This window comes from Eretmochelys imbricata, chromosome 17 (genome assembly GCF_965152235.1).
Source record: "Eretmochelys imbricata isolate rEreImb1 chromosome 17, rEreImb1.hap1, whole genome shotgun sequence".
NCBI classification, from domain to species: Eukaryota; Metazoa; Chordata; order Testudines; family Cheloniidae; genus Eretmochelys; species Eretmochelys imbricata.
This window is the reverse complement of record NC_135588.1, coordinates 18,314,629-18,340,190: the sequence shown is the minus strand read 5'-3', so window position 1 is coordinate 18,340,190 and position 25,562 is coordinate 18,314,629. Positions and strand designations below refer to the sequence as shown.

General features: G+C 41.9%; 1 protein-coding gene across 1 annotated transcript; it reads left to right on the top strand.

Moving 5' to 3' along the window:
• On the top strand, positions 1–20,491 carry MYL10 (myosin light chain 10). The gene is made up of 7 exons (XM_077836568.1): positions 1–78; positions 301–390; positions 6,558–6,633; positions 8,249–8,353; positions 11,956–12,034; positions 18,513–18,561; positions 20,393–20,491. The coding sequence occupies exons 1-7, from the start codon at positions 1–3 to the stop codon at positions 20,489–20,491; spliced, it is 576 nt and encodes a 191-aa protein (XP_077692694.1).
• The last annotated feature ends 5,071 nt before the right edge of the window (positions 20,492–25,562 follow it).

Sequence of the window (25,562 nt, the reverse complement as noted above, 5' to 3'; positions counted from 1 at the left end):
ATGTACTGCCTCTTACTCAGGCTGGATTATCAGGTTACAATCCAGGCCACAGAAAGCCACTGGCGACAAAACTCCTTGGTAAAAATGCACCCTGTGTTCTGTAACCAAACAGCATTTTTCTGTGTTTATATATTTGTTGCACAACTAAGTACTGAATCAAACGTGGGAGAAAATATAACCAAATACAACCCTCTCATGCTACTTGTGCATGCATATTTCCTTTCATTATAAGTGTGGTTGTCTTACCTGGTGTTCCAAGTGTTATTTATTACCTACCGGATCTCTTTATTTCTTTTATAGTCTCCAAAAAAGGCAAAGAAGAAGACAGAAGGAGGTGGTTCCAATGTATTCTCCATGTTCGATCAAACCCAGATTCAGGAGTTTAAAGAGGTGGGCCAACTTTGTTATCCTGTATGGCTATGTTATACATCTCTCATCACTGCCTAGGATTAGTTTGCAGTCGTTACTTTGTTCATCTGCTTTAATAGAATACACAGTTGTTTTCTGAATCATCTTAGTGGTTTTGGCTGATAACTCATTTTGCTTGTTCACTTTTATGAATTTTTCTTTCTTTCTTTCTTGACTCAAGATCTAGGTATTACACGTTATTTAAAAACCTACAAAGCTCAATACAAAAAAAATTACTATACAATTCACTCAGAAAATCACATGCTTAAGGCTATTTACATTCAAGACATCATTTAAGCATATGCTTAACTTTAAGCATGTGTTTCAATGCTGGAATACTTTCCTGAACTAGGGCTTTAATTAATGGATAGTTCCGTAATACCCACCTTTCTCTAACAACTAGGGTGACCAGACAGCAAGTGTGAAAAATCGGCATAGCGGGAGGGGGCTAATAGGAGCCTATATAAGAAAAAGACCCAAAAATCAGGACTGTCCATATAAAATCTGGACATCTGGTCACCCTACTAACAACCCAACCCCCAAACCAGAAACCAAATCCCACGAAACCCTCAACCTACCTCTTCCCAAATGCCCACAAAAATAACAACTTTACAGTAATGCACATAAGGTTAACTAATTCAGGCTCCTGCAGTTCAAGAAGAGTCTGGGTTAACTATGTATTGTTGATTTCTTGATCAGTTACCTGTGTAGAGTCAAAACTAATGACTTGGGTATAAGAGCTGAATGAATAATTAATGATGGATAATTTATTTGATGTATTTAGGCTATTTTCCTGCTTCTGGAATGTCCATGAGCACATCAGAGTTTTCTCAGATTTGTCATTTTAAATTATTCATTGCTTCCCCCATGACTTTTGTTAATTTGTATATTGACTGCAAGTTGTTTTGTATGTTCATTCTTTGAGCTGTGTTGATTAGCTCTGGATGGTCAGATAAGATGTTTCCTATCATGTCTGTTCCCCGAGTGAACAAAAGCACTTCCAGAGTGACTCTTGGGGTGTGTGAATATATACAATTCATTTTCATACACGTGGCTTTAAAATTCACTTTCCATGAGAATTCACGTTATTGAAGCTCAGTGTTATGAACGACCATTGGAACCCACACAAGAGATTGTGAACATGACCAAAGAAAATTCATCGAAACTGTTGATCTTTTCTGTGGAATTAACAGTAAGTGTTCAGCACTACTTAACCAGCTTTTATCAGCAACATAATCAATGCCCCATTTTCTTTCTTAAAGGGTTGCAATCTAAAACCCAACTGCACAAACTAGAGCTGGTCAAAAATGCCAATTTTTGTGTGAAGTATTTTAAATGATTGTTTAAAAATATTTCTTGCAGAAGTTTAGTTTTACTTTTCCCTATTCAAACTCAAAACCTAAAACCATTTTTGGTAAGTTTTCAGTTTCTGGTGGAAAAACTGGGGAGTTTTGACTAAAATTAAAAATTAAAGCCATTTTTCACCAAAAAGAGTCTCACACCCTCCCCCAAATTTCAGCCAACTCTATACACTTCTGGCCTGATCCGAAGCCCATTAAAATCAATGAAAAGAGTCCTGTTGGCTATAATCAGCTCAGAAGATTATTCAGTGGAACTATTCACGTGCTTCAGATTGGGCACATTCTCAATTACTTTCCTGAATCATGGACTAGCACTGAGTTTAGTACAGACCATTATGAGTTAGTCCTGCTGAGTTAACAGTGTGCCCTTGTTGCCAAGAAGGCAAATGGGGCTGTATAAGTTGGGGCATTGCCAGCAGATCGGGGGACATGATCGTTCCCCTCTATTCGGCATTGGTGAGGCCTCATCTGGAGTCCTGTGTCCAGTTTTGGGCCCCACACTGCAAGAAGGATCTGGAAAAATTGGAGAGAGTCCAGCAGAGGGCAACAAAAATGATCAGGGGGCTGGAGCGCATGACCTATGAAAAGAGGCTGAGGGAACTGGGATTATTTAGTCTGCAGAAGAGAAGAGTGAGGGGGGATTTGATAGCTGCTTTCAACTACCTAAAAGAGGGTTCCAAAGTGGGTGGATCTAAATTGTTCTCGGGTACCAGATGATAGAACAAGGAGTAATGGTCTCAAACTACAGTGGGGGAGGTTTTAGGTTGGATATTAGTAAAAACTTTTTCACTAGGTGGTGGTGAAGCACTGGAATGCGTTACCTAGGGAGGTGGTGGAATCTCCTTCCTTAGATATTTTTAAGGTCAGGCTTGACAAAGTCCTGGCTGGGATGATTTAGCTGGGGTTGGTCCTGCTTTGAGCAGGAGGTTGGACTAGATGACCTCCAGAGGTCCCTTCCAACTCTGATATTCTATGATTCTATGAGGCCACAGTGCACTGTTGGAGCCAATGTGAAGCCCTGGCCGTAGACACTTGATGACGCTTGCAGAATTGGGCACTAATACCATAGTTTAAAAGCGGAAACATGACTTTTTAAAAATCAGTAATAAAACCCAGGGTTTATTATAAATATAACCATTCTTTGCAGAGTTACAAACCAGAACACATTATTGTTCTGTTAGTGCATGAGAACTGCCTTATTTGTGCACCTATTTCCAGGTACAGAAGGACTGTTCACCATCACAATGATCATGTTACTTTAAATGCCACTTGTCAAGAAGCACACGTAGTATTTATATCATCTATTGCCTCTCTTCTGTGTGTGTGTGTGTGTGTAGAGCTGTTCTATTCACATTTCTTCTGTTCTACTTGTTCTACACAGTCAGCCCTGCAAGAGGAGTGAAAATAACTCAGGGGAAGTAGATTTAAACTTATCGTTGGATGGTTGTGCGGCATAGGAATCAATGATTGTGAATGTACACTGCTGTAAATGATCACAGAGGCACACTGGAGCTTGAATGTTGAGGTTTTATGAGAAATTGAGGTGAGATTGCATAGAGATCTGATGATAAAACAGAATCACGGAAGGGGCTGCACCTGAGAGAGCTGTAGACTACAAATCTATACAAATTATGGTCGGCAGATAGAGTGAGCTAGCTATATGTACCTGTGGATGTTACCTCTCATTATAGTCAATGTATATCCATAAACAAGAGGACATCAGAGCTGGTAAAAGATACAGTACCATGGAAATGGGCACAAAAGATAGGTAGAAAGATAGAGACAAGGTGGGTGAGACAATGTCTTTTACTGAACCGACTTCTGTTGGTGGAAGGGACAAGCTTTTGAGCTTCACAGAGCTCTCTTCAGGTCTGGGGAAGGAAACCAGAGTGTTGGAGCTAAATACAAGTTGGGACAAATAGTTAAGGATAAGGAGTTAACACGTGGTGGGAGACCACTTAAAATGAAGTGGGCAATTCAGGGGTAGAGTATTAAGCATAAGGGTTTACACATGCTGTAGGAGACTACTTATAATGAAGTGAGGAATTCAGGGTAAGCAGGCAATGGGTGTGTTACAAATTGTTGTAATGAGCCTTAAAACCAGTGTCTCTGAGTCTATGGTTTTGAGTGTCTAGCAGAGTTATGAATTTAAGCTCCCAGGCTTGCTTTTTGAAGGGTTGTGCAGGTTTCCTTTGAGGATGAGTACCAAGAGGTCAGATCTGGAGCGATTGCTTCATGAAAAGTGTTCACCCAGGGGTGAAATGGTGTTTTTGTCTTTTATCATTTTAATGTGGAAGTTCATTTGAGAGTGCAGTGATTGTCTGGTTTTACCCACATAGTCGTTGTTGGGGCATTTGATGCCCTGGATGAGATACATCACATGTTCATGCCTATATAGGCATGTAGAACACATGAACCTTGAAAGGTGTGTTTTGGGAGATGTTGATCATTGTAGCAGTGGAGATATGTCTGTAGGTTTTGCATCTGTTGTTCTGGCAGGGTGTGGTACCACTTTGAGTTGGTGGATCCTGGTCTGTGGGGAGCTTGCTTCTGATGATCAGCTTGGTGAGACTGGGGCATCATCTGAAGGCCAGAAGAAGGGGTTTGGGAAAAATTTATTTCAGGATGTGAGCCCCGTCCAACATGTGGTTGTAATTGTTTGATAATACCTCATATATGTTCCAGTCTGAGGTGGTAAGGTGACAACTAGGGGTGTGCAGTCAATGTTTTTCTTCCCCCCCTGGATTGAAGCATGTTCTCCCAGGGTATTTGGGTGTCTCTTTCCATGATATGATCTACTTCACTGGCAGACTGTCCTTGTTTAGTGAAGCCTGTTTTAAGTGTGTTTAGGTGTGTATCCCAGACTTCCTGTTCAGAGCAAATTCTGTGGTATCTGCGTGCCTTGGTGTGGACAACAGATTGTTTTGTTTTAGAGTAGCAGCCGTGTTAGTCTGTATTCACAAAAAGAAAAGGAGTACTTGTGGCACCTTAGAGACTTACAAAGTTATTTGAGCATAAGCTTTCGTGAGCTACAGCTCACTTCATCGGATGAAGTGAGCTGTAGCTCACGAAAGCTTATGCTCAAATAAATTTGTTAGTCTCTAAGGTGCCACAAGTACTCCTTTTCTAGATGGTTTTGTGTGTCTGGTGTGCATTTGTGGAGATAAGTGTGGTGATCTGTGGGTTTCTTGGGTCTTTTGTAGGGTTCCGTTGCTGAAGCTAGTCATGATGTCCAGGAAGTTGGTGGTGTGGAGTGTTCTAGAATGAGTTTGATGGATGGGTTGTTGAAGTTATGGTGGAAATGAAAACATCCGTGATGTATGTCAGGCATATCATTGGTTTGCAGTGCATTTTTCCTGAAATTCTTCTTTGAGGTGCCCCATGAAGAGGTTGGCATATTGGAGAGCCATCTTAGCACCCATGGCTGTTCCCATAGCTTGGACAATGTGTTTGTTGTTAAGTGTGACGCTGTTGTGAGCGAAGATGAAATCAATGAGTTTGGTGATGCATTTAGAGGGATATGTGAGTGTTGTACATTATCCCGTAAGCATTTGAGGCAGGCAGCAATGCCATCATGGTAAGGGATGTAGGTGTAGAAGGAGGTGACATCAGTGGTGGCAAGGATGGTGTTCTTGAGGAGGTGTTAATGTGGCGTTTCTGGAGAAAGTTGGTAGTGTCTTGGGGGAAGCTGGCCTGTTGTGTGCTGAGTGATTTGAGGATGTTTTCTCTGAGTACTGAGTTTCCTCCAGTAAGAGTGCTGTAGCCAGATATTATGAGTCTGCCTGAATTCCCTTGATTGTGTATCTTTGGGAAGCATGTAGAAGGTCCCTGGGATGGGTGGATGGATGGATGGATAGATAGAGAGATGGATAGATAGATAGATAAATACCACTTTCAGAGATATTATTGGTTCTTCCAATGTTGCCATTGTAAGCTCAGGAAAATATCTCTCAAATCATTAAAATCTTTCAAAATATAAGAAAATTTTAAATTATGACCTTTGTGTGTATGTAGGTAGGTAGGTAGGCAGATTGGTATATTTAATGATGAATGGAGAAGAGGTTAAAGTTCCAAAATTGTGTGTTGGCTAAAAACTACAAAACAACAAGTGTATTTTCTGCAAACTATCAAGAATTGCTTGACAGGAGATATTTTAGGTCAATCATTCAGGGAACAATTAGACCACAGCCTGAAGGACCACAGTGTGTTGGAAAGGGCAACAAGCCTGGGTTGAATAAATAACACATCAAAGTCGAGATTTCTGAGTTTTCTTCCTTCACTTTTGTGTTTTTATTTCCTCTATGAGACTTTCCTGTTAGCCCCCCACAGAACTTTGATTTTAACTCAGTATCAGTTTGTGATGGCCACTGTTGTTAATTGTCTTACAGCTTGTTCTAGCTTCACAGGGCAATGTGATATAGGCAGGGGTACACAACCCATGTAACAGCCTCTGTGGCAGCTGTGACTAGAGCTTCCCTAATCCAAGCTTTCACGGGTTAAAGCCTGAATGGCTGGATCTGACAGCACTGGCATAGACCCAACTAGATGCTGCTCCGAGTGTTAATTTAGTAAGAAGAAGTTTGGGTGGGTTTAATTAAATCTCTTGCCAAGATACATTAACGTGTTGAAAGTAAGTAATGCAAAATAACGCTGTACGTTGTGGATTAATAAAGGAAAGATAAATATTCCCCTTTCTAACACAAATATAATACCACATTGATGAGTATCAAGATTTACAATGGGCCATCAAGAGGCAATGGTAACATAATGCCCCTTTTCTCTTAATAGGCTTTTACCATCATGGATCAGAATAGAGATGGCTTCATTGACAAAGCAGACCTGAGAGATACATTTGCCGCACTAGGTGAGTGAATAAATAAATAAATAAAAGTACTCTAAATGCAATTTAAATTTCAAGCGCATATGAAAGGATTATATTAAAATTAGAGCTGGATGAGTCATAAGATATGCATGAGGCTCAGAGAGCCAAAGGGAAAACCTGCCAAACCTGCTCAATTTGATCCTTCTCCTCTATGGCTGGTAGCTGCTATCTTGGCTGTCTATCTCTAGCAGGGAAGTTTACTGAGCAGCCCCTTTCAAAGGCTAAATGAGGGCCATTCTGGGATTCGTTGGCGGGTGATAGAGAGTGGTGCAGCTGACATCCTCTCCTAAGAGACTGATCCCTCCCCATCAACCCTTTCATAATTAGCCCACCCAAGTAGGGGTCCGTGCCAGGCATTTCTGATTTGCCTTTTTATCTGGGCTTCTTGAGCTGCACCTTTTTCATCTAAGAGTCCTGTAAATATCTACCAATTAATGTTTCTGTCATGGACCAGCCGCCATCCTTCCCACGCCAACGTGGGAACTTCATGTGAAGGTCTGTTCCTCTGTGCCCTGACCTAGATTGGAATGTGTGTGTCATGAGGTTAAGAAATGCCTTTTTCAAGTCATAAGTCTAGAGCTCATTTAACACCTTACAACATCGGGCCTTCCCATGCAGTGGAAGGTCAAAAGGCTCATAAACCCAAACCTGGAGATACATCCCTTTTGCAGCATTTGAGGCTTGAACAGCAATGTAGGTGTCTGGGCTTTTGCCATCTGGATATTATCAAGAGGAGTTAATGATTAAAATCCACAGTGCTCCCTGTGGTGGAATCAGACTTCAGTAGAGTCCATACTGCAGCTACCCAAATCTTTATAGTGATAGTGAGGAAATTGCCAACTGTAACTAATGTTACTCTGGAATGTTCATTTCCTAGGGCCAGTTTCTGATACCCTTAATTCATGCCAGATAGCATCTCACCCTTCAGCTAGGCCCACTGAAATCAATGGTACTGCACACTTAGCAAGGTACGACTCAATTTGAGCAGGGCTATCAGAATCTCAACTCTAGTCAAGGTCCTGCAGGGAAGAAAGGGAACAAACAGGGTTACCCAAGTCATCTGTCCATTCTTATTATGATTCTGTCATCACAAAACCATCTCATGTCGGGTGACTGTGTACTAGGACGAGGGCTGAAATTCTGGATTTCACCCATGCGGAAAGAGAATCAGTTTCTTCAGAAATGGTTCCCCATGTTGGCTATTATTGCCCCCATATCTATTACTTTCCCCTCCCATTCCTTCTTTTGCCTTTTTATCCTGTAGCCAACTCCTTCAGTTTGTTTTATGATGGTGACTTTTTGAATGACATCTACCTGAAGTTGGGAATGGGTGACCAGAGATGGGTCACTGGATGATGACCTGCTCTGTTCATTCCCTCTGAAGCACCTGGCGTTGGCCACTGTCAGAAGACAGGATACTGGGCTAGATGGATCATTGGTCTGACCCAGTATGGCTGGTTTTATGTTCTTATGTCTTACCACATCATTAACACTGTTCTGCTGAGCCCAGACCACGACTGTGGGAAGGGGGTAGTGTGGAATCACTTCTTGAAATAAAATGATTATTTATTATGAAAAATTATCTCTGCTACTACAGGTCGTTTGAATGTCAAGAATGAAGAGCTAGAAGCCATGGTGCAGGAAGCTCCAGGTGCCATTAACTTCACTATTTTCCTGACTATGTTTGGTGAAAAACTGAAAGGTATGTACCATTGGTGGGTTAGAGAGGTATCTATCAGTGTACTTATATTTTTTGTTGTAATACGTCAGCACCTCACAAACATCGATCTATGCATCTTGAAAACACCCCTGTGAGGTAGAGAGGAATTGTCTCCATTTTTGCAAACAGGGAATTAGGGCACAGAGAGACTAAGTGACATGCCCTAGGACACACAGGGAATCTGTGGCAGAGCTGAGAACTGACTCTTGATAGAGTGCCTTAGCCACATGGCCATTCTTCATTTTTCCTGCAGGTTGGAGACAGATGACCCAACCTTGGTGTGATTCATATCAATGGGAGTTTTGCTATTGACTTCAGTGTGACCAAGATTTGGCCCAGACACTGCTGATTAGTGGCCAAAGTAAACTGATTTAATCTCAGTTGACTTCACTAGAGTTATAACAGAGGGGAATTTGGCCCAATGTCATGTAAAATACAGAGATTTCTGCCACAGATACTAGATTCTAACCAGAAGCCAGTAATTTAGTTCAATTTTTTGCATTGTACATGGCCAAGAATTGTAGAAGAAAGATCCCAGTGGCTAAGATGCACCTCCAGTCATCTTCTCAATAAATATTAATGAGGAGAGAAAGCTTTGGCCTTCGCATCAAGGTAATTCTGTTCTATTCTGTTCTGTTCAGGTTCTTGTACCACCTTCATCCCCTTACAATCTGAACACCTTCCGAAGTCCATTAAGCGTTATAGCTAGTGTTTGCTGTCTCTCTCTTTCCTCCCATTTCCTCTCAAGGGGGAATATTATGTTGGGATTTGAAAAAATAACAACATATTTTTGAATTATTTATTTCATGTTTGCTGTGTTGTGTGTCTATATTATTGAAGTCAAGGTCAAAGAAGTGCTCCTTGTTCTTGGAACAGAAAGTGGTAAGGTTTGAGGTGGACTTGAACTTAATATGAGTTAGGTCAGTAGAACCAGTAATATCTCTTAAAGTTTATCTGATCTCTCGTTCTCTCTCTAATCTGCCCATCACAGTGGCATGTGCATCTTTATTTATTTAAGACAAACCCTTAGACCCTTAGGATATGTCAGCCCTGCAATCACAGGACATGATTGCAACTCGTGTAGACATACCCTAGCTAGTTTTAATCTGGCTAGTTTGGGTACTGGAGCGGTGAAGCCATGGCTGTACAAGTCTGGTATTCTGGGTAATTACTTGTGGGGCTAGCCTGCACCAAACTGCCATAGCTAGCTACATTAAAGCTAGTTCAGGTATATCATCACGCACCTGGTGATTACAACGTCGGCATACCCTCAGAAGGTAACACTCAGCCTCCTTCACAGTGCTCTAGCTGGAATCTGCTGGATATCTTGATTCACCCTTCTGGAGTGCACTAGTGTAGACTCCTGCCTATTCGTAATGTCCATGATCACACAGCGCTTGGCAAGGTGCCTCTTTTCCTTTCTGTCCTTTGCCTCTCACAATTGCTGAAGCCTGGTGGGATTCCAGCCCTGCCAACTGTGTGGCATGAAAACAGAGACAGCACAGGAAGGTAAATGGGTGAAGTGTACCCCTCTTGTCCACAGGTTTCCTGTTGGTTATTAGCAGGAGAGCTTTTTTTTCTTCTTCTTCTTTCCATTTGTCAAAGGGAAAATCACAGCTGTGCTTGTCATGCCCTTCTAGTTGGGTTTGTCATGCAAAATAAGGAGAGCGAAAAGACTGCACATTCCCAATCAAAACTAATTGGGATGAAGAGTCTTTGTAGTACAATTATAAAGGGAGAATGGGCTGGAGGAAGTGGATATGGCAAGTTTGCAACACTTTTTATTATCTAAGTACCACTCAGAGAGTTTGGTGAAAGGTGCTTTCTAAGTAAAATTTGTTGTGCTGTAATTGATTTCTGTCATAAAAGGGGAGCTGGGATTTTTGAGACAAGCTTTAGCTTTGTATATTGATATTATGATGCCAGATGAACAGCTAACAAAACTCAGTTTATGTTAATGCCAACCACATGGAGCTGTTTCTACAGGGATTTGGAATAATGCAATTTGTACAGAAAACAGAGATGCCTCACATCAAAGAAACCACTTTATTTACTAGCTAATCAATAAAGAATGCCTGCTGCACTGCTTCTCTTCAAAGCTGAAGTCCAAGGATATGACAGAGTAGAAAATGTGAAACGCACTAAGAGGAAAAAAATCCCCCACGCAGAGGTGACTGCTTAAAAGGCAACCCCCTCCTCCGAGCTGGGATAAGTTTCACTGCATGGGACAATCGAAACATTAAATACCAACACTCACTGCATTGAACGCATAGCCATTGCGGTTTGAAATTAGTGTCCAGAATTTTGCAGAAGAATACTCATGGCCAGTGGTACAAAGGCCTAGAAAGAAGTCCTCTAGTTTATGGATCATTGACCAAACTGTTATGGGCCACCCTGTCAGTTCATCTACTGCACAGCCATGTGCTAAATATCCTTGTGAAACCTTGAGCAAGAAAGAAACTTCTTGGGGAGTGGTCAGGGAGTGTGGATTGATAGACAGAGCAAAGAACTGGGAGTCAGGGCTCCTGGGTTCTGTCTCTGTTACATTGTGTGACATAATGGCATTGCTACATTGAGAGCACATTTTCCTATTATAATTACACTTCAAAGACTCACCATTCCAATTAATTTAAATTATCTGTGTGGCTCAGTTTACTTGTTGGAACATTGGATTTTGTACTACTGTTGTTAATGGTTATTTGTATTATGGTACCACCCACAAGCCCAAACCAATATTGTCCTAAGAACTGTAGAGACACATAGTAAGAGAGTCCCTGTTCCCAAGAGCTTACAGTCTAAATAGAAGAGACAGACCCAGGGTGGGAGAAAGGAAGGAGTATTATTTCTCTTTTATGGACACAGTGAGTTTGAATGACCTGCCCAAGGTCAAGCAGAAAGGCTGATCTGAGAAGAGGAGCCACGTCCCCTGAGTCCCAATCTAGTGCATTAGCCAAAAGACTGTCTCTTTTCTCCAACTGATACTTATCTGCTTCCCAGGCCTGTCAGTGAGGGTTATATGGTGCTTTGAGATCCTCAGATGGAAACACAATACAGAACATAAGGACAATTCACTATTGTACATTGATCATCCTGTTTCCATTGCATTTCATTGACACTTCGTTTTGGTGACGAGCCCCATTTCCTTTGGCGAGGGAAATAACCTCTCCTCTATATAGTGGAGAACAAGTAACATCAAAAAGTGTTTTTACAAGGAACGTACAGTACAAGATTAAAGGAAGCCAGCCAGGGAAACAGTTTGTTATATTTTCATTTCTGAAAGCTGCTAATCCTCTGGGTACTGATATTGGAGACCAGTTCCTGGAAGTTTTCTCTCCTGCAGACACAGAATAGATATGAGTTATTATTTTTAAGCTTCTGAACACTGAACTATTCACCTTTATTGTTTATCTGACATGATAAATGCTGCAGACTTAAGAAACCTTTGTCTTCAAACCCACGACTGCTGGGTTCTCCATTTTGCTCCATTTTCAGATGAATGCAATTATTTAGCAAATATTAGACAGCCATACAAACATACACACACACACACAGAGACATCTACATTATATTTCATTTTCTTTTAGGCACGGACCCAGAAGAGACCATTCTGAATGCTTTTAAGATTTTCGACCCAGAAGGAAAAGGCCACATAAAGGCAGACTAGTAAGTTTATTTATAATCCTTAAAAAAAATAAGTGCACTGCTTAAAGGGGCAGTTTAAAGGATGTACATTCTACAGTATTCTAAGAGGCAGATGAGCTGGCAGGCAGAAAAGCATGTAGCTTTGTAAACTATAGTCAAAAGACTAGACAGTTGTATAAATGTCCTTGTATCCCCACAAAAAGAGATGTTATTGTCTTTAGACATTGCAAGAGGCAGCGGAAATGTAATCACATGCATGCCATTAGATAGCCTCTTTTCAAGGTTTGGATATAAATCAACACACGACCCATTCTTTATAGATCAACTCCATATGTAAAATGAAAATGAGTGTCTGGTGCAGAACGCTCAAAGAGGGCTTGACTTGAAGGGGAAGGCTAGTCCTCTTTTAAAAATAGAGCAATCAGCTTAATTAATACAGGGAGACAGCTTTGGAGAAAGGATCTTCCCTTGTTAAATGTTTACCATTTGAGCCCTCTACTCCTAGATGATCATTTTCTCTAGCTTTCCAGATCACCAATGGACATTGTGGAAGCCCCATCATTAATTATTACCAGTAGTAGTATTTATTATTTTAAATACAGCTCCCCAACTGTGCTTATATAAAGATGTGAGGCCCAATTTTTATTTACATACAATAGGCCTCTCTACACCAATCTGGCAGTGTAAAGGAGCTTGAAAGTGGGTATTAAGTGGCATAAAGGTGCCTTAATATAAATGAGAATCAGGCCCAAGAGATAAATTATTTAAAGGAGGGCAAATAGCTAAGGAACTCTGACCTATGAGTTCAGTGGGACTGCTCACATGGTTGAAGTTGGACGTGCTTAAATACCTTGCGAATAAGGGCCTAATTACTTATGCTATAACAGCCAGTTTTGGGGCCTTTCACAATGTCCATTTTGTAAATGATACTAATTAGGAAGCCATGAGTTATAAAATGATGACACATCAAGGGGTTCTGTCAACACTGTGATAACGTGAGTGAACCTCCAGCCATCTGTGCTGCTTTCAGACTCCCTGATGTGTATGTGTAGCCTGAAGCAGAGTATTCGTGGACTGTGTTTGGTGTAACTGATGGATAGTGCAAGTAAATTAAAAAAAAATAAATTAGTGTACAATGTCTTCTTTATTTACTGTTACTCATTTCTCTTACACTTGAGTCCCCAGTCAGTATCAGAGCCTCATTGTGCTTGGTACTGTACAAACAGAGAGTAAGGGCATTTCGTTTTGCAGCAAGCTGGGGTGTGAATCTCCCCTAAACTTGCCTGCCACAATCTACTGTCCCGGTGCACTCAGCTGATGCACGGCAGTTTGTTAATGTGCTTTGATCTAGTCATGTTTCAAAGAGGACTAGATCAAAATGCATAAATGAATTGTTAGTACACATCAGCGGGATCCATGCAGACAGTTAGTCAATGGCAGGCTAGCACCCCCAGCTTGCCACGAACTAAGTGTTCATGGAGATGAGCCCTAAGAAACAACCCTTTCCCTAAAGAATCTACAACCCAATTTAATCAAGTGGGTGTAGCTAACAATTGGAAGGAACTGGAGGTAAGAGCCCTCCTGTTTGTTTTTAGGCTAATATTATCCAGACAGTTTGGGTTAGAGCTCCTTCCTGGGCAGTGGGAGTGGGACACCTGAAGTTACTCAACATATCAGAGTACAGTTTATCCTATTGCTTAGTAGGCCATATCACATGGTAGTGAAATCACAACCTTGAAATACGATCTTCTGATGGCACCAGAACCATGAAATGTTATTTTTCCCACCACCATCTTTAGCAACATATTGTATACCAAATATGCTGCTCCCCTTCCTATGCCTGAGCCTGCAGTCTTTGCACACGCCAAGGTCCAAATGAAGCCTCTTAAAGTCTGGGGCAAATTAGCAATTAGGAATGACTCCAAAAGTGAAGAAGAGAGCATGATACTTTTTTTTTCCTTGACGGAGAAGGTCACCCTCCCCACTTCCTCCGCACAGCTAACATTAGACAATGGTTTTAGTTCATCACCACAACAGAGCATAATGTTTACTTATTAGACCCGAGGGTAATGTTGATCATTACAGAACAAACCATTAAATCAATTCCATAAATGTCTTTGAGGTTTAACTTCTATTCATATGCTTCCAAATTTTAGACATTTGAAGGTTTTGCAATCGTTTTTACAGTGGCTCACCCAACCCTTTCAATACGACAGTTAATATCTTAATAAATAATACTCCTCCATATTAAAAACAGTGGGATGGCTCGCCCAAACTCAGTCACATAGACCTTTCAATCAGAACTTATTTTTTAGGTTCATATAGTTAACATCCTTCTGGAGATTTTTATGTCTCTTCCCGCTGCATGTTTTCACCTCTTGTCTGGAAATGACTCACTCAGTCCATCCGATGGCAACTGGGATGGACTTTTCTAACCTTTCCAAAAGCTCCAGGAGTTTGTAACAGACTTCCAATTTCCATGACAAACTTTGTTTCTCCACATCGTTTAACCACACACAAACTCCCTCTTATACAACGACGTCAAAAAGAGAAAATATTTCGGGCCAGATTCACAGCTGGTGTAAACTGGCATAGCTTTTGGAAAGGTTAGATGACTCAGTCCCAATTCTCATTGATTGAACTGAGTCTGGTCAATGTCAGCCACTTCTAATAATGAAGTCAATGAAGCTATGTTGACTTGCACCAACTCAGGAGCTGGCTCTTTGAGTTTCAATGTTTTCTGGCCCTTTGGAGACTCGACTGGATAGGACTGAATTGGGGATGTTCTCCCATGATCTAGACCAGTGCTTACATGAACCCATATAGCTTTTTCCAAGACTGCATTGTGTGATGGGCTCCTCCCGTTAAAAAGCAACTTGCTCCATGGATTTCAAAGGTAATTTTCTAAAATTATTTGGAAATCAAAGGAACAACCAAAATATTTTAAATATTAGAACCAGTCGATATTAGCCAGAACAGATATAATCTCGTGTGCCACATCAAGGCAAATGGGCACTGACTGGTTTCTGTAAAGTCACCACAAGGCTTTGATTTTTTTTTAATTTTTTTTTTTGGAGAAAAAAATACTATGCAAAAAAAAAAAAGTACATAGCTTCTAGTTTTGGAAATTGTGAGTGTTTGTTTCCCTGTAAAATAAATAATGGAAAATGTGCATAGGTCCGTAACTCAGTCCTCCTTACTTGTGAGAATGCCAAGGGTGGCCGGGCTATGCATCAGAAGATTATAATTAGACATTCTTTTTTTCTTTCCAAAAACACTCTAAGCCTGTGAACAGAGGACACATCGCACCCAGCTCTCTTCCTAATTCAAGCCTGTATGAGATGGAAGTTTATTTGGGATCCCTAAAACACAAGAAGTAGTTTTAAGTGCTTCTTCCCATTCACCAAGCTGCTTGGTGTATCCAGCGCCCTCCTATTTATGTTTTTCTACTGCTATTTTTTATAGGGTGCAAATATCCAATTATCAATGTGTTTCCATGAGAACTATCTTGCTGGCTTTTAATTACTGGCAGCAGCAGATCATGTGATAATTACATTGCAAAAGCAATGGTCATGTAACAAATGGTCTGGTTAAGAAGACAAAAATTATTAGTGACAAGGAAAGTCTTTATATGACTTTGCTAAATAAAGACCGTGGGAAAAGAATAGAGGAAATTTACTGTAACGTAACTAGAGCTGTATTAAAATATAGAGCTGTGTGGAAAATATTTTCCAGAAATTTTGCGTGGATATTTTCACTATTTTGTTCCTCAGGCGCCATTGGTAATCCAGAAATTTCATTTCTCACAAAAAGAAAAGGAGTGCTTGTGGCACCTTAGAGACTAACCAATTTATTTGAGCATAAGCTTTCCTGAGCTACAGCTCACTTCATCGGATGTAGCTCATGAAAGCTCATGCTCAAATAAATTGGTTAGTCTCTGAGGTGCCACAAGTACTCCTTTTTTTTTTTTTTTGTGAATACAGACTAACACGGCTGTTACTCTGAAATTTCTCACAAAATGGCACCTTTCCAGCAAGAACATAAGAACAACAATATGCACATTCAGAAGTATATATATTGTATGCAAATTGACTTCTGTTAGGGGGCTTATTCCTTCACTCGCTTACTTCCCTGGTCCTTCTCGTATGAACAGAGAGCAACGATACCCGAAGTCCAAAGGTGCAAACAATTCCATGTTTATTGGGGTGAACTTCCAGCAAGCATGATTCCAGTTTCCTTCCTTAGTGTCCCCCTTCCCAGCTCTGACATCACAGAGCCTTACACCTGTGTCCCTGTTCCCATTCCCGCCCTTAGCAAAACATGATTCCAATTTCCCACCCCCATTCCCTGTTCCCATTTCCCCCCCTTAACAAAACATGATTCCAGTTCCCCACCCCCATTCCCTGTTCCCATTTCCCCCACCCACACACTTCCTGATTGACTGCAGACTATATAGTAAAACTTGAGTTCTGCTTAGCTATACCTTAACCAATCATTTTCCTGAAATTTAACTAACCAATCCTAAAATATTGTAACATGATTATGTCACCAATTATATCTCACCACCTTAATTAGTTTACATCCAGCAAAATTAATTATACAGCAGACAGGAACAATCACAGAACCAGACAGAGATTATGCAAACCATTGCAAAGTGGGAACTATAATGACAAAACAATACAGAAGTGAGGATTTCACATCCCAGCTATTGATAAGTGAGTTCTTGCCAGACAGGATGCTATCAAACTAAGTTTCCTTTTACATCTTCTAGGCACTTCCCTTTCTCTGGAGGCCATAGGCATTATCAGGACAGGATTGTATTCCTAACAGCCCAATAGCACCTTATTTCAGTGTGACTAGGTTGGAATGTGAGGATGTGACCGGTCGCTTCCCAGCTTATGGCTGCCTCTGCTGCTTAGCCAAAGACCTTAGCCTAAGAACAGGACCTCAGGCTGTCACAGTAAGAGAAGGACCTTACACCGGCAGACAGTGATTTTGATTCTTTCTGTTATACCTCTATAACTACCTAAGTGATAAGAATACACCTAAATTCTTAGAGTATAGGCCTTTACAGACAGGCCTGAATATCTATATCCTAACAACTTCTATCATAAAGAAATTCTGATTTTTGTATTATTCATTGGCACTTTTCATTTCATAAGGGTTCTATTTTCAGAAGACGCACCCATGACATTGCACAGGGCTATTTTTTATGCTTTTCAAAATCAGTTCCATTTTCAAAAATGTAAAACTGAAATGGAAATCGTTGGATTCAATTCTTGTTTCAAATTCTCCTTACATATCTAACTGTGACCCACTGTCACCAATTTATAATCTATTTCCTCTAGATTTAGGTCTATATCTATTTCCTCTAGGACTTTCTGAGAGTGCACAAGTATCCTTTGGTAACAACAACAATAAAGACACGCCTTTAATTTGCGCTCTAATAATTGAATAAAGGATGCGGAAAGGTTGAAAGTAAAAGTGATCTTGGCTTATCTACACACTAAGTTGTACTATTTTAACTATACCAGTATAGTTAAAGTAGTACTACCCCACCTAGAGTGGACACGGGTTCTTTATACTGATACAGCTATTCCTGCACTGGAGGGGAATAAGCTAAACCAGTATAAGGTACGGTTATACTGGTATAACTGCATCTACACTAGGGGTTGTAGTGGTTTAACTATTGGGCTTAATATAGGGGTAAATGAGTGAAATTTAATGGCCCGTGATACACAAGATGTCAAACGAGATGATTTAAGGCTCCCTTCTGGCTTAGAACTCTATGAATCTGAGAATTTCAATAAAAAAATCACACCCCTATTTGACATGTATACTAGTACAGAAACAATGCATAGGCCAGCTAAGGTTCTGGCCCAGAGTATTTTCGCTCTTTGATGTCATTGCATAGGAGGGAGTTTGTGTGTGGTATAAGGTCTGTGTTAAAGTTCAATAGTTCAAGATTAAGATACTTTACCTTGAAATACAGCAGTTCACAATCTCCTCTGGGAATGAGTGGTTGCAAAAAAAAAAAAAAAAGGATACTCATGGTGATTTGGAATAGCTGCTGGAGTTCTTTCAAATCTTCTTTCTCATGTCCTCTTTCTCATTTCATGCTCTGTTTCTTTCATCCTTAGACGTCACAAAAATGCTCTTTTTTTCAGTTTTGCTAAGTTACACACATTTTTAAACAGCTAGCATGAAAACCACCATGTTAGGGTAAGATAAGCATTGAAAATGGCTATATTACAAATATAATAACTGGAAACAATCTTAAAATGTTACAAAGCAAAATAACTTGGCAGAACCATGTGGTGACATTGATGGGGAAAGGCTCTTGGAACCAAGATATCACAGTAAATCTCTTACAATATCTTTCGAGGATTAGCAGCTCTAATTTATGCAGTCACACGCATTTTCAGAAAGCAGCTTGCAATCTGAGATGTGATCTGCAGTTATCTTCCTTTAACCAGGTAATTTCATTTTATTTGAACAGCATCAAAGAAATGCTTATGACACAGGCAGACCGATTCACTCAAGAAGAGGTAAGGACCTTTTACCTTCTTTGAAATACGAGTATCTCTCTAGTTGCTATTCAGCAATGGGCATTTGCCCTTCTTTTGCCTTATGAATTCAGCTCATGTCAAGATTGATACAGAGATCCATGCTAGCTCTGGTAATTAGGAACTATACAAAAAACCTCCCCTAAGTTATTTCATGGCTAAATCCAGCATCACATACAAAAAGCATTCCTCAGATTTCCATGGAGATGTAAAACTGACCTATAGTCAGCTGTTCTGTTCTGCAGTGAGCTAGGCAATGAAGTTCTGTTGGGTGTGGGCTGGAACATTGATCTGGGCTGCATTTCTGTGGGAATTATCTTGTTTGGAATCTTGTTGGATTCCTGAACTAATCTATCAAAAGTTCTTCTTTGTGTGGGACTTAGCCTGGGTTCTGCCAGCTGAGAGGCAGGGCTCTGAGAGGAGGTTCAAACTAGAGTCTGTTAGTTGAGGGGCTAGACTGGAGTACTGAATGGAATTCTATTGGGTGAGGGGCTAGCTTGGATGATGATGAGATTTCTTTTAATTAGAAGGCTGTATTGGGTTCCAATGGGAGTGGGTTAACTAGGTCAGCTGTGTTGTGATTCCTGTTCCAATAACCATTGAAGTCAATGGAGGATTTTCCATTGCGGGCTCTGGACCAGGCTTCAGAGAAGCTGAACTGGGTTGGAATTCATATGGAGATTGTGTACCCTGGGTTGCGAGCACCTTGCTAAAACCTGCCCACAGCATGAGGAAGCATGCCTGCCAGGGGTCAACTCTCTGCTTCTCCCAGCCAAAGGCAACGCAAGCGCTCCCCTTGCGGGCACCGCTGACCCTGGTGCAGGTTAGCAGTAGACACACACCAACCCCTGACTCCTCCAAGCATCCCTCTGAAGAGCCCAGCCCCCATTCCACTGAAGGGTCACAGAACTCTTAGTTTGGCTCCTCTGAAAGGAATAGCTCATCCCAGCTCACTAGTTACACCTTAGAAGACAGCTTCACTTAACACACAGGACTTAGATTTGTTTACAGAGAAAGCGAATATAAGTTTATTTAGCAAAGAATAGAGATTCATGTGAAGCAAACTAAAATATTGGAAACAAATGGTGACACAGAAAATAAAATCATAGCACACCTTCTAGAGCCTACACTCAACTAACAAGATGCCCTCTTATCTAATATGGTCCTACTTTCTCCTAAGTCCTTCCCAGAGCATTTTCCCACCAGGATGGCCGAGACTCTTCTTTCATGAGCCCATCCCTGCTGGCAACTTGTCTCCCTTTCCTGAAGATAAGTGGGGGTTCATCTGCATCCAAGTTATAGTTCCAAAAGTTCATCGTTTTGTCTCCTACACAGAATAACCCTTGCTGCTTTTGTTTTTTCCTGCAGCCCTCCCCAATCAATTTGCTTGGACTGTAAACAGGCATCTATTGTGAACCATACAATGCTTAGTTTGCACATGACCAGTCAGAGAGAGAGAAGCATCTCTTGCCCCCTGCCTGACAGTGTCTGTAGATCACCTTTTGGTGTTCTGCCCTAACTTGCCCAGACCTAGAGAACAGGTATATAAACATAACTCCCCACATATTTTCCATATGTACATCCCACAATGATTATGATGACCAGCGTGACACAGGCTTTCAGCAGACACTTTATATGGCACATTTTGGCCAACTCGCTTGGGGATCCCAGACCCAGGGGATTTCTGTAACCGTTATGCACCTTTGTACCCTCTGCCAGTTGGCACAAAGATTTCCCTAGGTCACAGAGATCAGTACAAGTTCCTGTCCTACCGTCCTGCATTTGTAATGCTTATTTCCTGTTTGTTTTGCAGATCAGCCAGATGTTTGCTGCTTTCCCTCCAGATGTCTCCGGTAATCTTGACTATAAGAACCTTTGTTATGTTATCACCCATGGTGAGGAGAAGGACTAAGAGGGGATGAGCGTCTCTTCTGAAGAGATCTTATGCTGCATTATTTCCCAGTGCTTTTGTATGGGGGACAGAGAGCTTAGCATTCAGCGTGCTGAAACCATATGGTCATCAGAACAGAACCAATAAAACAATTGAAATTAGATTAAAGTTATGCTTCTGTTTTTAGAAAAGCTGAAAATACCAATTTTGTTAGTTTTGCCCATCCCCTTTTTTCCCATCAGTGGTTTGAAGTGGAATTTTCTTGACGAACTGGTACTTTCATGATTTATTGACCGTTCTAATGTTCACCAGATGGTCCACTGGGCAGTGCAGTGTTGCTTAACCTTTTGTCTTTTATACATGAGTGCCACAAACTCATTGAGAAATGCTCTAGCTTATTGCATTGGGAAGAGCATTTTGTAAATAGAATTCTGTTCCATTTCACAGCCCCTTACAATGAAAGTGTAAATAAAAAAAATAAGTTTTTGTCTTCTGTCTTAGTGATGTGGTCAGTTTCATAAATCACTTGACTTGTTTGCCGTCATGCAATAAAACAGAAATTGTAGAATTATCCTAGTTTATTAATAACAGAATTGCAGCACTTTTAAGTAGACGCTATTGGAAACAACTGAGGGATGACCTTCCACCCTTAGAAACACCTTTGTTATAGGGGGAGGAAATTGTTCCTGGGTCAATCATACAAGCAATCAGGGTAGATAAATTATTCACCAGTTTCTAGTTTCATCACAATCTTTCTATAAGGAGAGTTTAGGGGGTAGAACCCCAGAGTAATGAATGAGATTGCTTTGCTTTGGTATAACTGAGAGCAAAATTTGGCACTTTATGGTACACACCCAAATCCTCCACCCATCTGTGTAACTTGATTGGGCATTGAGGAACTCCAAGGGGGAAGGAAGCTGCTAGAAATCCTCTGTCCAGATCATGGAACAGGTGGAGCTGCTCCACCACCATGGCTAGAGTTGGAATAGCCTCCTGGTCTTTGCCCACCTCTGTGGCAAAGGGGTGGAGGAGCTACATACCAGTGGTCTTCTTTGGGCCCAAACCACCCTGGTTCAACAGTTGGGCTCCATCCAGGACAGAAGGTGTGATCCATCAGCATGGTTTCTCCAAGTCTCCACGTTGCCCAGCAGTTCATCTGCAAGAGGGCAGGATTTTTCCATGTGAGTGTAACACTGACAGATGGAGGACAGGATCGAACCTGGGACCTCTGGAGCTAAATGCATGAGCTAAAAGCCACATGGCCCTTAGCTAAAGCTGTCGAGCAGACTCATTAATCTCTAAATGGTCTCGATGCCACTAGATGGGAGAGAACACCACACCTTACATACATCCCCTACCTGAGGAAGTGTGTCCCAAGCTTCAGAGACTTCCCAGTTGAAATCCCAGACGAGTCCCCACTTGTAACACCAACAGACCCAGTTGTTGGCAGGCAGGATTGAACCTGGGACCTCAGTGCATGAGCCTCTACTGCATGAGCTAAAAGCCGCATGGCACCTAGCTAATGCTGAAGCAGATTCATTAATTTCTAAATGGTCTCAGTGCCGCTCGAGGGGACAGAGCACCGCACCCAGGAGGTGTGTGCGTTACATGAGCACCATTCCTCCCTCTGGTTTGCATGGTGGATCTTGTCTCCATGGCACAGATTTCTGTTCACATCAAAGGGAGTTCTGCTTAAGGGATGAGGGCAGACTATGGGACAGAGAACCATACGGATAAGGGGTCTGCATATGGATCAGGGATAGAGAATGAAAATCATTTGTGGTTGTCAGCCATGGGCTCCCAGGCTGGCGAAACAAATGACATCGTTTCTCAGCAAGGAGTTTGCTGCTGCTAGCGAGAGACTCAGAACTGGTGATGAACTGTATTTGGAAAGCAATCCAAGGGTGCTACATGGCAAGGAACGCTTCCCATGACCTCATCATCTCTGAGACTCTCCCTACATCCCCCTCTAGAAGCTGCTCTCAGGCAGTCCCAATGGTTGATCTCATATGGCAGTGGTGGAGGGCCTGCGGCTCTGGAGCTGGCTTCTATTTATCTAGCCCCCATCAGAGTATCTGAGTCCCTCACAAACATGAACGGGTTAATCCTAACAATCCGTCCAAGAGGTAGAGAATTATTATCCCATTCTTATAATTCTGGCTTATATTGTAGCCAGAACTATCCACAGAGCTCAGCATCCACAAGGGGGGCCAAATTTTCAAAAGGGCTCAACACCCAGTTGGGCACCAACATAAGTGGCCATCTTCTCAGCAGCGCTCAGCACCCAACTTACTGTACTCTTACGAAAATCAGCCCATCAGTGTCACCATGGGAAGCTGCTGGTTGCTGAGACCTTTTCAAAACTGGGCCCTACATGTGGGTGCCGAGGGCTGGAAAAATCTGAATCCTGAGTTCTACTGAAGATTTGGCCCCACGTGCCTGGAAATTTGTGGCCTCCTAGATCACCGGTGCAGTGCTTTAATCACAAGATCAGCCAGCCAGAGGCTCTGTTAGAGCTGACTTCTGTCCACCCTTATAGCATGGCACATGGTGCCCCTCTCTTCTGTCTATCTGTTCTCTGGCCAGGGCTCTGAGTTGGGGGTGGAAAGGGTGGCTCAGCTCATTGCCTATGAATAGGAGCATAAATGAGATTTGAATTGTGGAAGTGGGGCCCATGTTGCCACATCCTAACGAGCTTTAATAATAACACAACAAATAATAATTAATATGGATGTTTAAAAACCTAATTCAGGCAAATGGAGGCAGCTTTTCCGTAAGTATCCTCATTCCACCGTTGCAGCAGGGCCTTTTGTAAGCTCCCTGGGACAGGGGCCAGCTTTTTGTTCTGTGTGTACAGCACCTAGCACAATGGGGTTCTGGTCCACCACTGGGTCTCGTCTGCACTATGGTAACATAAATAATAAACCCCGAGTTGACCATTTTGGGGCTTTGCCTTTGGGGATTTTCAAATTCCAGGTCTGTGCCATTCTGTTCCTGTGCCACCAAGAACACTTCCTAGCCTTGCATGGCAGGAGCAGAGACTCTCTCTGCATCTCTCTGTGGCTGAAGCCGATTCTCAATGCCCTTCCACCACCCCCTCTCTCCCCATGCCAGCTAAATAAGCAGAAGTTGTGGAATATCATCAACTTTATTGGTGAGCTGTGCACATCCTTCACCTAGCCACGTGTCCCTTGGACAAACAGGAGAAAAACAACACCTCACCAGCTGGTCTGTTACTGGAATGAGAAGACTCTTTTTGTTCAGCAGCCAGGGGGATTCTGCCCTTCTAGCTGGCTGTGCTTAGATGGAAGCTGCTCTTGCTTGTGTTGTTATGCATGCTGCCCTTTCTCTGGGTACATCCCATGCCTCTGCTTTGCCTATTGTTGGAGGAGCATTTGCTCTTGGGTTGTGCTCTGCCTCTTGGACATCCTGCCTTGCCAGCAAAAAGGGTAGAAATCGTCTGTTCGGCTTCCCCTGCCGCGTCTCCCAAAGGGCATTTGAATGAATGAGAGAAATGGCAATAGATCACACATAGCCTTGGCCTCCAAGCCTGAATAGAGCCAGGTCCCTACACTAGCGATCCATTCCTAGCATCCACTCAGGCAGAACCAATGCCAGGGCTGAGTCCCATCAAAATCAGGAGGGCTCCATCATCATGGGTCTAATTGCAGGATTGGGGCCCTGCTTTTATTTAGGAACGTTTCCAGATGGGTTGATGCTGTGCTGTCTATCTATAGACTATCCGTACATCTGCTTAGCTAGTGCAGCTGCTATTTTGTAAGGTTCCTTGTCTCCAAATCTTATGGAGTCTCCTCCAGAACTCATGCCAATGCCTTTCATGTCCTTGTGCAATTCCTGATGATGTAAATGGGACTTGGGTGTGGAAATGAGATTTCAGACTAGAAGGTGGATTGTAGTGCTGCCGGACACTCACTCCTGGGAATTAGAAATATGGGTTTCCCAACACATGAACTCCGAATTTTTAGAAGCTGGGTGATTAACATTGTGTGTCTAAGGCTGTGTGTGATTGTAAATGTTGGCATTTCTCAGAGGCAATCTTCAGTTTTATTCGCCAGTAATATGCACTGTGACCTGAGGGACATAATCAGGTAAGAGTTTCCAAGTACGTAAAAGGTTGTTATACAGAAGAGGGTGATAAATTGTTCTGCTGAACACTCAAGATGCAACAAAAAGTAATGGGCTTAAATTGCAGCCAGGGAGATTTAGGTGAGCCATCAGGAAATCCTCCATCACGGAAGGTTTTTAAGAATAAGTTAGACAAACACTTCTCAGGGATGGTCTAGATAATATTTAGTCCTGCTTCAGTGCAGGGGACTGGACTATCTGACCTTTCAAGGTCCCTTCCAGTTCTACATTTCTGTGATTCTATGACACAGCAAATTCAGAGCAGCCTGGTGAACATGAAAATAAGGTGTTTTATTGGCAAACATGGTGCAGTAAGAGATGTGAGACACTGGGATGGGAGGAAGGATCTCCTTTTATTGGTTATGATTATTATTTGTGTAGGCATAGTGGAGACCCGGTACATACACATAATAAGAAACTTTATCATTTAAATAGACAATAGGCAAAATATAAAGTGGGAGGTACAGAGAGATGAAGTGACTTGTCTGAGATCACACAGCCGGCCAGTTGTGAACTAGAAATAGAACGCATGTCAGATGCCCTACCCACTGGGCCATACTTCCTCTCTAATAATCTGGGCTCCAACCCAACCATCTTAGACATGTGGGTGGACCCCTCTGCTTACACAGAACCCCACCAAGTCCATGAGACCCTATAGAGACACAATGGTTCATCTACACATATGAGCTTGCAGGCTCAGGACCTTAGTCTGTCACTTGAATGGCTGTTCTCCACTCCCTAACCTACTCTCTGCTTTCTAGGAGCGAAGCCTCCCTGGACTTCGCAGAGATTTGCTACAGTCGTTACAGATTCTATTTTCCTTTCTGTTATACTTGGAGGGGTCACAGAACACTAAAATACCCAGGCATATTGTATATGGCTGTAACAGGCAGATATGCAACCACACCACAATAAATGCCATGGGGTCAAGTCCCTGTTTTCAAGG

Bases quoted from the DNA above. Each gene is read 5' to 3' on its own strand.
- MYL10 (XM_077836568.1), top strand. From the start codon at position 1: ATGTACTGCCTCTTACTCAGGCTGGATTATCAGGTTACAATCCAGGCC. The intron at 6,634-8,248 runs GTGAGTGAATAA...CTGCTACTACAG, and splicing joins AGATACATTTGCCGCACTAG to GTCGTTTGAATGTCAAGAAT. The intron at 8,354-11,955 runs GTATGTACCATT...ATTTTCTTTTAG, and splicing joins GTTTGGTGAAAAACTGAAAG to GCACGGACCCAGAAGAGACC.